The sequence below is a fragment of the Myiozetetes cayanensis genome, unplaced genomic scaffold, assembly GCF_022539395.1.
Source record: "Myiozetetes cayanensis isolate MyiCay16 unplaced genomic scaffold, myiCay2020 scf6-25, whole genome shotgun sequence".
In the NCBI taxonomy this organism is placed as follows: domain Eukaryota; kingdom Metazoa; phylum Chordata; class Aves; order Passeriformes; family Tyrannidae; genus Myiozetetes; species Myiozetetes cayanensis.
In genome coordinates this window covers 63,011,063-63,027,306 of record NW_026087853.1, presented here as the reverse complement: position 1 = coordinate 63,027,306, position 16,244 = coordinate 63,011,063, and the positions used below count along the sequence as shown (strand labels likewise).

The following is a 16,244-nucleotide window of genomic DNA, read 5'->3' as shown; positions in this document are numbered from 1 at the left end:
AATTTATATGATATCTAACACAAAGGGCATTTACTCATTTTCCTCTGAAAGGTTACAAATCCCAAAGGTTTGTCCACTTGAATCTGACAAGAAAAAGAGAGTTTCTGGACATCCTTCCATGCAGTCTCCCAGTATTCCCAGGAATGAATTTCTCTGTTAAGCCCCTCAAAGTACCTTTCTCAGGGTATTTATTTAATGAATAACTGACTCTTTTGTTTGTTTGTTTTCCTGCTGTAAAAAGTGCAATGAAGGGCAGGAGGTACCTTGGAGAGGAGATTTCTCAGGGTGTGGAACTGGATGGGATTTAAGGTCCCTTCCAACCCAAACCATTCCATGATTCTTTCATGAGGAATGCTGCCAGTTCCACAGGGAAAAAGCCCTGTGGGCACAGGCCAAGTGTAGCTCCAGGAGCTGGATCCAGCACTGATTAGTGCTCCCAGAGAGCCCAAAGCAGGACATCCCACTCAGCAGAAGACCCAAAACCAACCTACACATCAAGACTTGCTTTCCAAAATCACTACTGGACAAAAGAGTGAACAAAGCTAAAAAAAAATGGAATGTCTGGTGCATCCCATTGCAACTCTTCGTGATCAGTGATGAGCTCAGCCCTCCTCCATCTCACCATCAGTTATTTTTATCACTGTTTTAATGTCAAGGGGAAAAAAAAAATCACATGAAGGCCTCTCAAATACCGATTGTAAAGGATGGAGGGGCCCATTTCACTGAGTGCCACATCTGCTGCTGATGGAAATGGGGGATTCTCAGGTTCCACCTGCCACAGGAAAGTGCTTGCAAAGTCCACATTTCCCAGAGCTCCCGAGGGCAAAACCTCAGCTAAAGAAAGGACTTGGAATAACAAACTCATGGAATGGTTTGGGCTGGAAGGGACTCAAGGCTCATCCCATTCCATCCTCTGCCGTGGGCAGGGACACCTTCCACTAGCCCAGGGTGCTCCAAGCCCTGTCCAACCTGGTCTTGGAAACTTCCAGGGATGGGAATAAACAGGAGAAACAAGGATGACTTGGTTTTAAATCTATGGACACAAAAATGAGGAGAAGATGGAGGCTCTGCTGCGGTGCCTGTGGGACTTTGGCTCCTTGTTGGACCCCTCTGCACTAATCAGTCCCTGTCTCCTGACACTGGTGGGAGTCTGGTCCCTTTGCACACACACAAGGGAAAGACTCAGAGCCTTCCCAAAAGTTGGGAACAGGAGCTTCACCCAGATATTTGGGGTTTCTCTGCAGCAAACCTGAATTCTCCCTGCTGGCTGTGATGGGGGTGATTGTGCCCTCACAAGCAGCCACTGCCCTCTCCCATGGACCCCAAAATTCCCCCCATGCCTTATGCCCTGACCAGTGCTCCCATAAGGAGGGAAAACCTGCCCTTTTGGTGCCTCAGTCCCTGCAGCTCCTTCCTGGTGGTGTCAGTATTTGGGCAGCTCTCCGGAGGTCGATTGAGGTCTGAGCTGGAGGTTTCACTGCAACACGCTGTGATTCCCGTTTCCAGCCCCTGCCTGGCAGGAAGAACATTCCCATGCAGCATAAAAGGCGTGTTTTGTCTCCTGCAAATGTCTCTGCTGCTCCCTGCCCCCGGTGCAGATGTGAACAGCACCCTGTGCTGAGGAGGTGCCAACACCAAACCCAGACACCCAGGAGGGGTGAAGAGGCTGCTTTTGGTGCTGACAAATTCCCAGCTTCACAAATCCTGAGCCAGATGCTCCCCAAAGAGTGAAACCCACGGTGACTTCCCTTTGAGGAGGGATCCCAGAGCCACTGAAGCTTTGTGTGCTTAAAATCCCCATTTTTCCCTCCCTGAGTGGTGCCAGCAAAGTGTTCCCAGGCTGGGTTATGGGTGCTATGGCTCCAGCTGGAAAATAATGATCTCACACACCTTATCATAGGGCAAATCCAGTGGTTATCAGCTGAAAAGCTGGAATCTTAGAGAAGCAGTCAGTGGGCTGGGGGGATGCACAGCACCTGACCCACAGCAGTGTGAGGAGTCATCCTGTCCAGGCAACAAAAGGCAGCAGGAGAATGTTCCTGAAAAGAATTAAGAGCTTTTTTTTTACATTTTTCTCCCATTATCCACTTTTTTTAAGTTGTGAGACCTCAGGCCAGGAGGGCAGCATTTGAATTTTCCTGTGTTCAGTGGGATTTGGGGCGAGTGTGTCCCTGCGTGTTCAGTTTGGAGCAGCACTGCAGGACTGGCCTCCAGCAGTGCCACTCCTCCTTCCTCGCCCCACCCCTTCAGGAATTCTCTTTTTGGAGAGCCAGGACCCAGGGAATTGTCACAGAATCCTGGAATCCATAATGGATTGGGTTAAAGGGTTTTAATGACCATCTTCTTCCAAATCTCTGCCCACCTTCCACTGGACCAGGTCGTTCCAAGCTCCACCCAACCTGGCCTTGGAGACTTCCCAGCCTCTCTGTGCAGCCTTTTTGTTGCTCCATCACCCTCGGGGTGAGAAGGTTCATTTATCAGGTTTGAAATGCCCTGGTGGATTGGTATTTTTTGAGGATTCCCACCGCAAACATCTTTTTTTGCCTCGTTTTTCTTGGAACTCTCGGCAGCCTAATAGGATTTCACCCCATCTTGAGGAAATGCAGCCTGTGGGGAAAGCAGATCAGACACTGTGTGATGAGAGAGGCTACAAATGTGGCTTTTGCATTGAAGAAATGCATTCACTTTCCCAGCCAAGCCTGATTTCTGAGCAAATTGAGGATAAATGGACCGTGCACTGCCCAGGTTTTACTCTGACAGCTTAAGGAGGATGAACTGGAGTCGGTGCCACACAGAAGTGATTTCTGTAGGGCCATTATGAAGTGTGGAAGGATCAACAGGACATTTCTGGAGCGTTCATTGTGTTTGTTGCTTATTCAAAAGGAAAAGGCTTCTCCAGGTTTTTTCCACCCTCTGGACGTGCCCATATCCCTCCAGTGGCTTTAAAACTGCTCCAGTTACACTTTAAGATGAGGTGTCTTAGCCTGTAGACCACTTAAGTAAAGCCACATGAATCCTACCTGTGAGCTCAGGTTTATGGGGTCACACAGCTTCGGATGTGAAATTGCCTTGAAAATTTGGAAATGACCACGGAAGTTGCTGATGTATAAAAATAACACAGAGAAATAACAGCTCCCGATGCTTTGCCCACCTGAATTCCCCAAACAGGGAGACTATTAAAGCAGGGAAACCTCAGTAATTAGTTTTTGGTGCATCTCCTGCCATCCCAAGCAGGAGCTGTAAATACAAAATAAAACCTCTGCAGCTTCCAGTGCCGTGAATCAAAAACTCCACCCGTGGCACAGGGATTTCCCAGGCAAATCCCGAGCCAACCATGAATTATTCTCTGCTCTGCACATGGAAGGACGGGAGAAAAGAGCAATTCTCACAGTGGGAGTGACACTGATAATCCCAGCCAAACATCACTTGGCAAATTCTTCGGGAGCTCCATGTGTTACTGTGCTGTGAGCACAGTCTGTCAAGGAAACACAAGCAGGGCAGCTGGAGGAGCTCTAATCAGCGTTTTGGAGGGTAATTCAAAGCAGAGATGGCTCAGAGTAACAGCAGGTACATCCTGGAGTAGCAGTTTCAACGTCATCTCCGTCACTTTATGTCAATCCGTGTCAGCTGTTTGATGTGATCTGCCTGTAAAGCCTCATTAAAACTTCAGTGTGTGAGGTGGAAACACTAAAGCTGATTTTTTTTTGATGTGCACTTAAATATTTTTAAAGCTCACCAGTGATTGAAGAGGTTGTGTTAACTCCCTTATGTTAATAATAGTTTATTTTAAATGTTAAAAAAATGTCAGTGATGGTGATGTTCATACTCTGATGGGATGGAGAGTTGGCCTCTTGCAACAGCAGCTGGTAGATCATGGAATCATGGAATATCCTGAGTGGGAAGGGACCTACAGGGATCACCCAGTCCAACCCCTGGCCCTGCCCAGGACACCCCAACAATCCCCCCTGTGCCCCAGAGGATCATCCCAACCCTCCTGGAGCTCTGGCAGCCTTGGGGCTGTGCCCACTGCCCTGGGGAGCCTGTTCAGTGCCAACCACCCCCTGGGGGAAGAGCCTTGTCCTGAGATCCAACCTGAGCCTGCCCTGGCACAGCTCCAGCCCTTCCCTGGGTGCTGTCCCTGTCACACTGATGATGATGATGATGATGATGATGATGATGATGATGATGATGATTTCTATCCACAGATGATGGTGAGCAGTTGCTTTGTGGTCCAGCTCGCTTGTTTTCATATGAGTTTTAGTCACAGCCCAGATTCTGGATGAAAGAAAAGTATATATTTGTGGTTATTATTGACTGCTGTTGTTATTATTATCATCATCATCATCCTGTTTCTAGCCCCAGAAAAAGAAACTGGTACCAAACAGTGCCTAAATGATAATATTTATAAGTTTGCACTGACACTCATTTCCAGTCTGATCCAGCATTATCAAAAGTAAGGGAGAATAATTGCTGTAATGGGAGGAAATAAGTCTTGTCCATGTGAAGCACCGATATTTGCAGATAATGTTGCTTTTCCTGTGCCAGCCAGGTGCTCAGGGGTGTGGATTTTGATCTTGATTAACCCAGCTGCTGGTTGTAATTACCACAATAAACCAGTTTCCAGTGGTTACCAAGCAGAGCAGCTGAACACCTCACTTGTTTCTGCTCATCCCTTTATCACAGAACCCAGGAAGGGCTTGAGTTGGGTGGGACCTTAAAGCCCATCTCATTCCACCCCTGCTATGGGGAAGGGAACAACAGGAAATTTAGGATAATCTGTGTTTTGAGGAATCAGATTTTTTTCTTTCTGCTCATTTTATTTTTGCTTTGTTTTGCAGCTCCGGTGAATCCTCATCTACGTGAGTATTTCTTTATCCTTTTATCTTTCACGTGTGTGAAGAGCTGTCCTTGCATTTAAAAAGTAAATTATAAGTATTTCCCTCTCAGTTGCATCCCGTGGATGGCAGGAACTGCTTTAGTGCTGTGGCAGAGCTGGGCTGGCAGCTGAGGGTGTCATTTGTCATTCCTCTGCTCCCATCAGGGGGATAAAGGAAGGGAAGTTCTGTGAGAGCAACTAAACCACCCTGCCATGGGCAGGGACACCTTCCCCTAGCCCAGGGTGCTCCAACCTGGCCTTGGACACTTCCAGGGATTCAGGGGCAGCCACAGCTTCTCTGCCCAACCTGTGCCAGGGCCTGCCCACCCTCCCAGCCAGCAATTCCTGCCCAATATCTGATCTAAATCTACCCCTTTTCAGCTCAAGGTTCTGTCCCTCTTTCCTTATCCCAAATCCCTCTCCAGCTTTCCTGGAGCCCCTTCAGGCCCTGGAAGGGGCTCTCAGGTCACCCTGAGCCTCCTCTTGTGGTTCTTGAGTTGCTCTCGTGCCTTCAGGGGCGGTCAGTGCTCATCTGCAGCTCTGAGACAAAAAGAAGGGTGTTGTTTCACACAGAGCACAGAGGAGCCTGGGACCTCACTGCACAGTCAGATGTGGAGACCAAGAGTGGAACTTGGGGCTCCCCAAACTCTCAGGAAACATCTCAGGCAGGACTGGGAACTCAAACTCTGTCTGCAGTGATGTGCTGGTGCTCGGGCACGGGGATGTCACAGCGTGGAAATGGCTCCTCTCACACTTTGTTCCTCCACTTTTCCCTGGGCACCAAATCCCCACCAATGGCCCAGGCAGGACACTGGGCTGGAGCTTTAGGACATCCCAGTAAAACCACCCCATTCCTGCCAGTCCTCATTTGTCTACTTCATGATTTTCTTCTACACCACAGCGAATTCATGTTTTGCTGTCACAGCGTATTCTGCCAAGAGTCTTCATTTTAATAAGCCAAAATATGCCAAAATTTTGTTTATTTATTTATTAATAATTTACTATTAAAGTTTTTATTTTAATACTCCAAAAATATTCCTACTTAGGAAGTGGGGTTCAGTCTCCCGTTATTCCTGTAGGGAAGCACAATCAGACCAGGACTGGGCTGTGTGAGCCTTTGTCTCCATCTCAGACTCCACAGCTAAGCTCTTCTGTAAATTTTAAACCTATTTGCAGAAGATCTTGTCCAGCACGTTAATAATCAATCAGGGCTTAGTTCAAAGCTCCCAGGAGCTGGAGGAACCACTCCCATGGACTTCAAGGAGCAGTGGATGAGGCTCTTGCTGATTAACATATTAGATATCTCCTCTGTGATGTTAAGAAGAAATGAGTTGCAGTCCCGAGTGCTTCACGCTGCCCTGTGATTTTTAAGATCTCAAACTAATTTTTAGGATGTCTCTGGAGCTCCTGTGGGCTCGTGGTGGAATGTGGGTGGCATCTGACTGGCCCTGGAAATCGGGACTGTGTGATTTCAAGGGAGTGCTGGGAAGGTTTGTGCACCCAGAGCACGGGGTACCCGGGGTTGCTCCTTCCAGCTGACCAAACACAGGGCAAAATTTGGCTCTGCTTGTTGTCCCCAAAGATTTTTTTTTTTTTTTTGAGTGAAATCCTTTGCCAGGAAGGAAATCTTGGGCTGCACATGGGTTCAAACCTCGTACAATTGGATGTCCCACGTGAATTATGGAAGGGATTTGATGCTGGAGAGTCAAACCCAGCTTGAGTTTTATGGAACAGATGCCAAAAATTCGTAGTGCAATGAGGGTTTCACCTTGAGAGCAGGGTCAGATTTTGCCCTACTTGGCAGTGAAATTATTAATAACCTGAATCCACTCCCAGAGCTGCCACGTGCTTTGACAGAAGTTGACCATTGTCATTAATGTTAATTAGCACCATCATTAGTGCCGTGGCTGGAGCACCCCTGGGTGCTTGGGAAGGGGTGGTTCTTCCCCCTGCCCGCTAATTGAGCAGATCAACACCATCCAACTCTGTTTCAATGCTGCTGTTTCTTGCTTAAGAAAAGTGTTGAGTTAAACCTGAGGAGCTCTTCCCCATTTTTATTCTCCTGTCATGTTTTAAGGAGTGTTTAGTGCCAAGAACATTCAGCACTAACCTTTCCCAGTGTATTCCACATGAAACCAGTGTTTGCCTGTTAAATAAATGGCAAACTTTGACTCCTTTTTTTTTTTTTCCCCCATCTGGCCTGAATATTTTTTTTTTCTTTAACCTGAACAAAAAAAAAATCTTTTGTTCTGCTGATGTGGAATTTCTTAGTGAAACTCTGAGGGCACGGTATGACACACCAAGGCTTTTAAGGTGCTGGAGGGGCAGTGGAGAAGCTGCTGAATGGCTGAAAATCCTTTGTGTTGATCCCCTTTGCTGCAGGACTGGAGCTGGGAGTCAGGATTTTCTCCTGCACTTACTGTCTGGCCTTTTCATTTCATCCCACTGTGTAGAAACAGCAACTTCCTGCTGTAGGAAGGGGTTGTGTGAGTGGAGGGGGAAGCAAATGCACAAAATAAGTGTAAACCAAGAGAATTTAGGAACTCCAGTTGTGTAAAAAGTGTTCCTGGGGATGAGAGGCCCCAGCTGGCACCTTGTTCGGAGCTTCCCCCGAGTCCTGGAGTCTTCCAAGAGCTTTGGCAGGGTCTTGGCATTCCCTTCCTGGAGCTGGGATACAGGTGGAGATGTTGCTCTGCATCTACTCACGTGCTTCTCTCTGGAGGGATTTGGGATGTAATCATAGAATAAAATCATCACAGGATGCTTTGGATTGGTGGGACCTCAAAGCCCACCCAGTGCCACCCCTGCTATGGGCAGGGACACCTCCCACCAGCCCAGGGTGCTCCAACCTGGCCTTGGACACTTCCAGGGATCCAGGGGCAGCCACAGCTTCTCTGGGCAACCTGTGCCAGGGTCTCACCACCCTCTCAGCGAGAAATTCCTTCCCAATATCCCATCTAACTCTATCCTCCTTCATTTTAAAGCCCTTCTCCCTTGTCCTGTCACTCCATGCCCTCCAGTGCTGCTCTTTCCCCTCAGCAACGCTCTTGGTGGGGCTCCTCCACTGAGTGATTTTTTTTACATTGCCCCTTTGTCCTGAAATCATTTAAATCCTCAAAACTTTTAAATTTCATTTAAATCCTTTAAATCCTTAAAATTCAGGATTCAGCATTCCCTGTTTCCAGACCCAAACCAAGGTCCTAATACTGGCTGCCCATCATGTAGTTGTCACACAACCAGCGATAACCAAATCCCAGCTCTCAGCCCTCCCTGCCAGGTAAGGAACTGTGCTTTAGGAAAGGAATTCTCCTGGAGGATCTAAAAATGATGAAGGATTTACTGAGAAATCAAATCAATCTCCTTGAGGTGCTGATGACCAAGGGAATTTCTGGGATCTGCCTTTGTGTGAGAACTTGGTTTTATGGGGTTGTGTTTTACACTGACTGTTCTGGAGAGGTGCAGGATCCCAGGATGGGTCAGGCTGGAAGGGCCCACAGTGTCCCACCTGGTGCCACCTCCCTGCTCCAGCAGGGCCATCCCAGAGCACATGGATTGTGTCCAGAGGGCTCTGGAATATCCCCAGGGAGGAGACTCCCCCCTGTCTGGCCAATCTGCTCAGGGCTGGGTCCCTGCCCAGCCAAGAAGTTCTTCCTCCTGTGCAGGTGGAACTTGCTGGGCATCAGTTCCTGCCCGTGGCTCTTGTGCCATTGCTGGGCCCCCCCGAGCAGAGCCTGGGCCATCCTCTGCCCCCTCCCTGCAGGCCCTGCCAGCCCTTGGGGAGGTGCCCTCTGGGTGTCCCCTCTGGAGCCTGAACAGCCCCAGCTCCCTCAGGGATGCTCCAGTTCCTTCATCATCTCCATAGGAGAATCATCCACCAGGAGCTCCGAGTTTTCCTTGTCCAGAGGAGCCCAGAGCTGGACCCAGCACTCCAGATGTGCCTCCCAGGGCTGAGCAGAGGGGCTGGATCCCCTCCCTGACCTGTTGGCAACCCTCTTCCTAAAGCCCCTCAGGATCCCATTGGCTTTCTTTGGACAGGCAGCAGCAGAATAAGACTTGGAAATCATTCCTCAAGCACTTTGTGGTTTGGAATGGATTTTTTCCAGCCCACTTTCAAGCCTGCACCATCACCTGAGTGTAACTAAGCCTCAGCCCAAGGTTCTGGCTTAGCAGTACGAGCCCAAGCTAAGCCCCAGGTCCCTCTGTCCTCACTGATTACCAGGGAAGCTGCAGTGGCTTAAGTGGATTTATAGTTTGGATTTATAGTTCCCCAAACCCCCAAACCTGCAAACATTTATCCACCTTCTCAGTGTAACAGAGATAAATAATCCCCCAGTGCTGGGTGTTTGAGTTGCTCAGAACAATGAATATAAATTGCCCCCCTCTCAGACAGGCCAGGGCTGGCACTGTGTGCAGGCAGCTGCTTCTCCCAGGAGAAGGGAGATTTCCTTCTTTTCCCAGATAAATCAATTGGCTTTGCTGGAAGAGCAAACTCAGCAGGAATTGTTCATGCACACGAAATTAGGCTTTTGCAGGTTTTGCTACGTGGGGCCCTTATTTTGCTCTGAAAGGAGAGCTTGAACCTCCAAGTTTTGATTTATTTTGATTCCTAAATGCCTGTCAGGAGGAATTTCTCATCCCCTGGTGACCCAGCAGGTCAGAGCACTTCCCTGGATCCTCTCTTCCATGCAGGAGAGGATCCCAGTGATCCTTCCTGGGCTTCTTGGTGACTTTTAATTCTTCAGACCTGCACTTTTACCACCAGCACAGAATTGCTGATGGAAGCACAGGAGGTGTCCTCAGGATGGGATACAGTCACCTGTCCTGCCCACACAGGTGCAGATAGACCTAAACCTTTTTTCCAGGTATTTCTCTGTTTGATTAAAGTATTCCAGTGATGGGAACCCAATGTTTTTCCAGAGCAGTGCATCCATGTGCTGCACTGTCCTGATTTTTAGGGCTGTTCTTCACGTCAATCCTAAAGCTCCTTTGCTCTCCTTTTAGCCCCAACTTCCTTTCCCACCCCTACTGAAATCAAGGATAGTTTAGGAAATGCCACTTGGAGATAATATTTAGATTTTTATCTTTGAATCCCTAAACAAAAATAATCAATTTCCCACTTTCCCCCCATGGTTCATGTTTTATGGACGTGGTCCCTGTTCTTCCCAGCTTTTTAGAAATGCAGCTGGGTAAGAAGAAACAGCACCTCTAAAATGTATAAACATGTACATTTGTGTATAAAATTTGTGTTTAAAACTGAATAAATATATAACTTTGCATCTGAAATTGTATAAATACATAAATGTCTAAATGTTTACCCTGCATGTATAAACCTGACTACGAGAGGACGAGCTGTGCAATAAGATTTAAATATAATTTCAAGTAGCACCAGCACAGATGGATGATATTTTGTTTGATTTCTGTTTTGTTGAGGTTTCTGCGAAAGAAAATGACATTAAACACTGGAAACTGATCGAAAATCAAAATACATGTATTTGTATTCACAAATGCTCCTTTTTGCTGTTACTGAGCATCATCCCGACATGTTCATTATAACTAACGAGGGCTGGAGGAACAGCTTTGGCCACTGAATTCCTGCTCTTTGCTGTGTTGGCAGGAGAGTTCCACTGTGGCTTCGAGGATGGCAACATTTGCCTCTTCACTCAAGATGACACAGACAACTTTGACTGGACGAAGCAAAGCACTGCCACGAGGGACACCAAGTACACCCCCAACACGGGGCCCAACGCCGACAGGACGGGCTCCAAGGAAGGTGGGTGAGATCCTGCTGCTCCTGCCGGGCTGACAGTGGGAGCAGGGCTGCTCCTGGGGGGCTCCAGGATGGCCAGGTCAGCCCTTTGCTGATTGTGGAATGGTGGGATGGTTTGGGTTGGAAGGGACCTCAAAGCCCATCCAGTTCCTCCCCTCTGCTCCCACCTTCAGTCAGAGCTGCCTCAGCATCCTTGGGCTGGGGTATTTTATGGATTATTCTGGGTCAGGCTCAAAGTTGGTGGTAAGTTTACCTGGATTTAAAAGTATTTTATTATAGAATCCAAGGATGGTCTGGCTTGGAAGGGACCTTAAGGCCAATCTTTTCCAAACCCCAGACACCTTCCACCAGCCCAGGTTGCTCCAAGCCCCATCCAACCTGGCCTTGGACACTTCCAGGGATCCAGGGGCAGCCACAGCTTCTCTGGGAATTCCATCCCGGGCCCTCACCACCTTCACAGCCAAGAACTCCTTCCCAATATCCCATCTAGCCCTGCCCTCCTTCAATTTACAGCCACTGCCCTCGTCCTGTCCCTCCAGGCCTTGTCCCATGGCCTTCTCCAGATTTCCTGGAGCCCCTTTCAGGTACTGGAAGGTGCTCTGAGGTCACACCAAGAATAATCATCCTTCAAGGGCTCCCAGAAGAAATTCCCAGTGCTGAGGTGTGTGCCAGGTCCCAAAGCACACCCCGGAATGGTGCCATTAACCACCTTGCCTTGTTTCTGTTGTGCCATTTTCCAAGTGAATCCTTTCACATTATAGCCTGCTGGGGAGATCTCCTGGCTCATCTGCAAATGTTCCTCTGCTCTATGTCATTTAAATCCTAACTTGGACTCTCTCAGCCTGTCACAACCAGGTGATTTTTCACCCCATTTTTGCTTTGGGTGTTGTTAAGATGTGCAGTTTTCCATCTGCTCGCCCCTGTTAACGTGGATTTCCACTGCACTCTGTGTTTACATTGAAAAGTCAGGCACTTTGTGCCGAATTTTTCAAACACTGCAGTAACTCAGGTTATTTTATGCCCCTGTTTGCACAACCAAACAGGAAACAAAACCCTTCCTGCATCACATTCACTCGGGTGGGTTAAATAAATAGAACCTCTGTGGTTTGCACGGTCCAGGAACACAATAAATGAATATTTTCTTCGTTGCGATTGACAGGGCCAGTGGAAAATATTCCTTGAAAGGTTTCCATCGGGATATTTTCCCTTTATTTTACAAGTCACCCCCACTCACTGTTCACAGGGACAAATTGCCACCTCGGCACTGCAGGCTGAACACCCCTCATAAAGATCTTTTTCATTAGCACATTACATGGGTTTGGAGTTGTTTTCCAGGACTGACCTGCCGGTTTGGATTTCAGCTTCCACGGAAAACGCGATTTTGAATCAGCTGCAGGAAACACACGAGCTGAATGCAAGGAAACCTGCAGGAACACGGCCCAGAAGCCACGCGGTGGCAGATGGGTGGGAAAAGTTAACGAAGCTGCTGGGTTAATTAATCAAATCCCACCGTGAGCTGCACTGGGAGGGCGTGGGAGATCCCAACCTAACGCTTCCCATGTGGATTTTCCCCCCAGGTTTCTACATGTACATCGAGACGTCCCGGCCCAGGCTGGAGGGGGAGAAGGCCAGGCTCGTCAGTCCCGTCTTCAGCGTCGCTCCCAAAAACCCCTACGGAGCCACCAGCACGGCCTATTGCTTCAGCTTCTACTATCACATGTATGGACAGCACATAGGTGAGAGAAAGCCAGGGACCTGTGGGGACAGACCTGCGGGAAAACACCGGCAAAGGGGCCTCTTGGGGGAAGGGAAAGCGTGGGAGGAGTCCCGACACCCTCCGGGGCTGCTGGCAACTTAAAAGAGGGGCCTGAGAGCGTCCAAATTGTAGCAAAATTCCACTTTCCACTGGTCAGGAACTCACAGGAGCACCTCTGGCAGCTGGGAAGGGTTTGCTGCATGAGTCAGGTTTCGAGTAGGAAGTTTTCCACATTATTGCAAAATTCCAATTTCCATTAATTATGAACATTACAGGAGCCCTCTTATATCTGGGAAGCATTTCCTGCGTGAATGAGGTATTAAACAGGGGATTTTCCAAACTATTGCAAAACTCTAGTTTCCACTGATCAGGAGCTCACAGAAGCCCCTCTTAGAGCTGGGAAGAGTTTCCTACATGAATGAGGTTTTAAACGGGGAATTTTCCATGTTGTTGCAAAATCCCAATTTCCACCATTCAGGAGCTCATAGGAGCTCCTTTTACAGCTTTTCCTGCATGAATGAGGTTTTGAGGAAGGAATTTTCCATATTGTTGCAAAATCCCAATTTCCACTGATCAGGAACTCACAGGAGCCCCTCTGGCAGCTGGGAAGTGTTTCCTGCATGAGTCAGGTTTCGAGTAGGAAATTTTCCAAATTATTGCAAAATTCCAATTTCTGAATTATTGAAAAATTCCAATTTCCATTAATCATGAACATACGGGAGTCCCTCTTATATCTGGGAAGTGTTTCCTGCATGAATGAGGTATTAAACAGGGAATTTTCCATATTGTTGCAAAATCCCAATTTCCACTGATCAGGAACTCACAGGAGCCCCTTTTACAGCTGGGAAGTGTTTCCTGAATGAGGTTTTGAGTAGGAAACTTTCCAAATTATTGCAAAATTCCGATTTCCATTAATCACGAACACACAGGAGCCCCTCTTATATCTGTTAAGAGTTTCCTACCTGAGTGAGGTTTTGAGCAGGGAGTTTTCCAAATTGTAGCAAAATTCCAATTTCCTCTGATCAGGAACTCACAGGAGCCCCTCTGACAGCTGGGGAGAGCTTCCCACATGAAAGAGGTTATGAGCAGGGAATTTTCCAAATTACTGCAAAATCCCAATTTCCATTAATCACGAACACACAGGAGCCCCTCTTATATCTGGGAAATTTCCTGCAGGAGCGAGGTTTTGAGCAGGGAATTTCAGAGCCTGGAAAGACAGAATGTGGCGTTAGCAAGGGCTTTTCTTGCTGTGCAGGAGTGTTTTGAGTCATTCCTGACTGAACTGAGGAGCAGGGAGGCAGCAGCACGTTCCTCCCGGGCTGGCTCCCCGTGTGCTGCAGCAGCTCATTTTCCCCTGTCCGAGTCAGGAACGATTTGCTCACGAGCCGTAGAAATCCCTGGTTTTTTTCAAGGGGTATCTCTACGTCTATTTTTAGTCCCAGCTCTTTCAACACTCACAGCTTTCATTTCTTCCCGTGGTCTGAAAGCAAAAATAAAAAAACCTGGGGGAAAATATAAAAGTCTAAAGTGGAGACAACCAATTTTTCCGAGTCCTCAAAATCACCGTGGGGTGCTCGGGGTGTCAAGAGCCTTTCCAGAGTCAAACTGACCTGACTGGGTGGATTTTTATATAAATGTCAAGGGCAAACCCATCCTCCCAGAGCAGTCTGGTGGTGGCTCTGTCAGAGCTCCTCCTGCCCCCAGGCTGAGCTCGGATTTTAAACGGAGCAGACAAGTTCACTTGTGGGTTTGTTCTGTTCTCCTGCGCTGTGAGAAGGTGGATGCGGTCCCAGGTTGGAATTCTCCTGGCTCTGGGTTGCAGCAGGAGCTGAGGTTTTATTGGAAGGGAGTGATTGAGCCTGACATGCTTAGGGAAAATATGTAAACTGCTTCATATGGGCATATACAGGTGGAGTTCTGGTTAAATTTTAGTCATATTCTGGTCAGATTCTGTTAAATTCTGGTCAGATTCTGGCTGAATTCTGGTCATATTTTTGTTGTACTCTGGGTACATTCTGGTTGCATTCTGGTCGTATTTTGGTTAGATTCTTGTTGAATTCTGGTCATATTCTGCTTAAATTCCTGTCACATTTTGGTTAAATTCTGGTCACATTCTGGTCATATTCGGGTCGAATTCTGGTCGTCTCCTGATCAAATTCTGGTAAATTCTGGTCCTACCAGCCTCTTTCTGGTATATGACCACAAAGAGCAAATTCAGAACATAAAGGGGCCAAGAGAGTTCCTGGAACACCTGATAAAGTATTTGAGTTTTAAAGTAAAGGGTTGGGACAAAGTATAAGCAAAACAGGCACTGAGGACGAAGTCTGTCCACAAACCAGTGATTTTGGGTGTGATTTGGGGTACTTTTCCTGCATTACCTTTTCAGTAATATCTATCTTTAGCTTTCTTTGCTGAGATCACCTTTTTCCTGTTGAAAAGGAAGGGTCCCCTTGAAAGGAACCTTAAAGCCCATCTTGTTCCACCTCCTGCCATGGGCAGGGACAGCTTCCACTAGAACTGCTTCCTCAGAGCCCCATCCAGCCTTTGTATAAAATTACACATTATTCTGTCTTCAAGGAGCAAACTGACAGAAAAATAGTGAATTAACACCCTCAACCATGTGTTTGATTGCTTAATTCGAAATTTGAATCCCTCAGAATGACAAAACCAAGTGAAACACGTGAAATAAATGATGAAGTCAGCAAACACAGAAACCATTTTGGTTGGCCAGAGGTGGAATCTGTCCCTGATGTTGTTCCCATGAGGATCATGAAAAGGAAAACCTAATGAGGGATGCAATCTTAAGATTTCAGTGCTTTAAGCACAGGGTTGTGAAGAGTTGTAGCAATGAGGCAACAGCTGGAGTGAGGTTTTAAAGGTTTGTGGTCTTAGAAACCACTTTTTCCAAAATCCAGTTATGCCTGGCCCTGCAAACCTGCTTTAATCTGCCATGCCTGCAGCAGGGGGTTGAAGGGGATGATCTCCAGAGGTGCCTCCAGCCTCAGTGAGCCTGGGAGAAATAGTTAATTTGCAACAGATTTTTTCAGAGTTAGATTTTATTAAGGATTAATCCCCGGTGTGAATAATTCTAAATCTCACTGCTGGAACAGACTGACTGTTTTATCATGAGCTCTTAGAAGCCTGGACCCTTCACTGGGCTCTGAAATTTGCAGCCAGCGTGTAGAAGGTCCTCCTTAGTGCCAGTCAGGGCAGCTGGTGGCATTCCCAGCTCATGGATCTATCCACAGGAGCAGGGTGGGAGCTGCTAAATGAGGCTTTGTATGTCATAGAAGCACGGAGTGGTTTGGGTATGGAAAGGATCTTAAAGCTCATCTTGTTCCGTGGGCAGGGACACCTTCCATCAGCCCAGGCTGCTCCAGCCTGGCCTTGGACACTTCCAGGGATCCAGGGGCAGCCACAGCTTCTCTGGGCAACCTGGGCCAGGGCCTGCCCACCCTCCCAGCCAGCAATTCCTTCCTAATATCTAATTTCTGATCTAATAGATGATCTCTCTGCTGTAGGATCAATAAGGTTTCCAAGCAGCTTTAGGGTTATTATTCCTGTGTCTCAGGCTGGGAGAGCTGGAGGGGGGTCCACCTGGAAAAGAGATGGCTCCAGGGAGACCTAATTGGGACCCTCCAGGACCTCAGGAAGCCAACAGGAAATGTGGAGAGAGAATCTTTACAGGGGCCTGGAGTCACAGGACACAGGGAGTGGCTTCCCACTGCCAGAGGGCAGAGTTAGATGGGATATTGGGAAGGAATTGCTGGCTGGGAGGGTGGGCAGGCCCTGGCACAGGTTGGGCAGAGAAGCTGTGGCTGCCCCTGTATCCCTGGAAGTGTCCA

The 16,244-nt window shown here is 47.9% G+C and overlaps 2 protein-coding genes across 4 annotated transcripts in view; one reads left to right on the top strand and one right to left on the bottom strand.

Moving 5' to 3' along the window:
- Nucleotides 1-16,244, bottom strand: part of FANCM (FA complementation group M) — a 316,043-nt gene that overhangs the window by 11,561 nt on the left and 288,238 nt on the right. Inside the window, exon 24 of one of the 3 annotated variants that reach the window (XM_050335691.1) lies at nt 5,165-5,183. The exons of 1 other annotated variant lie outside the window; for it this stretch is intronic. The gene's annotated coding sequence lies outside the window, so the exon portion shown is untranslated. Of the gene's footprint in view, nt 1-5,164; nt 5,184-7,718; nt 7,780-16,244 lie in introns of those variants that run through there. One more of the 3 variants, XM_050335686.1, reaches the window with a different exon arrangement.
- The window catches only part of MDGA2 (MAM domain containing glycosylphosphatidylinositol anchor 2), a 256,870-nt gene that overhangs the window by 225,286 nt on the left and 15,340 nt on the right, over nt 1-16,244 (top strand). Inside the window, 3 exon segments of the mRNA XM_050335716.1 lie at nt 4,839-4,859; nt 10,491-10,646; nt 12,221-12,379. Of these exon segments, the coding sequence (XP_050191673.1) occupies nt 4,839-4,859; nt 10,491-10,646; nt 12,221-12,379 (336 nt within the window).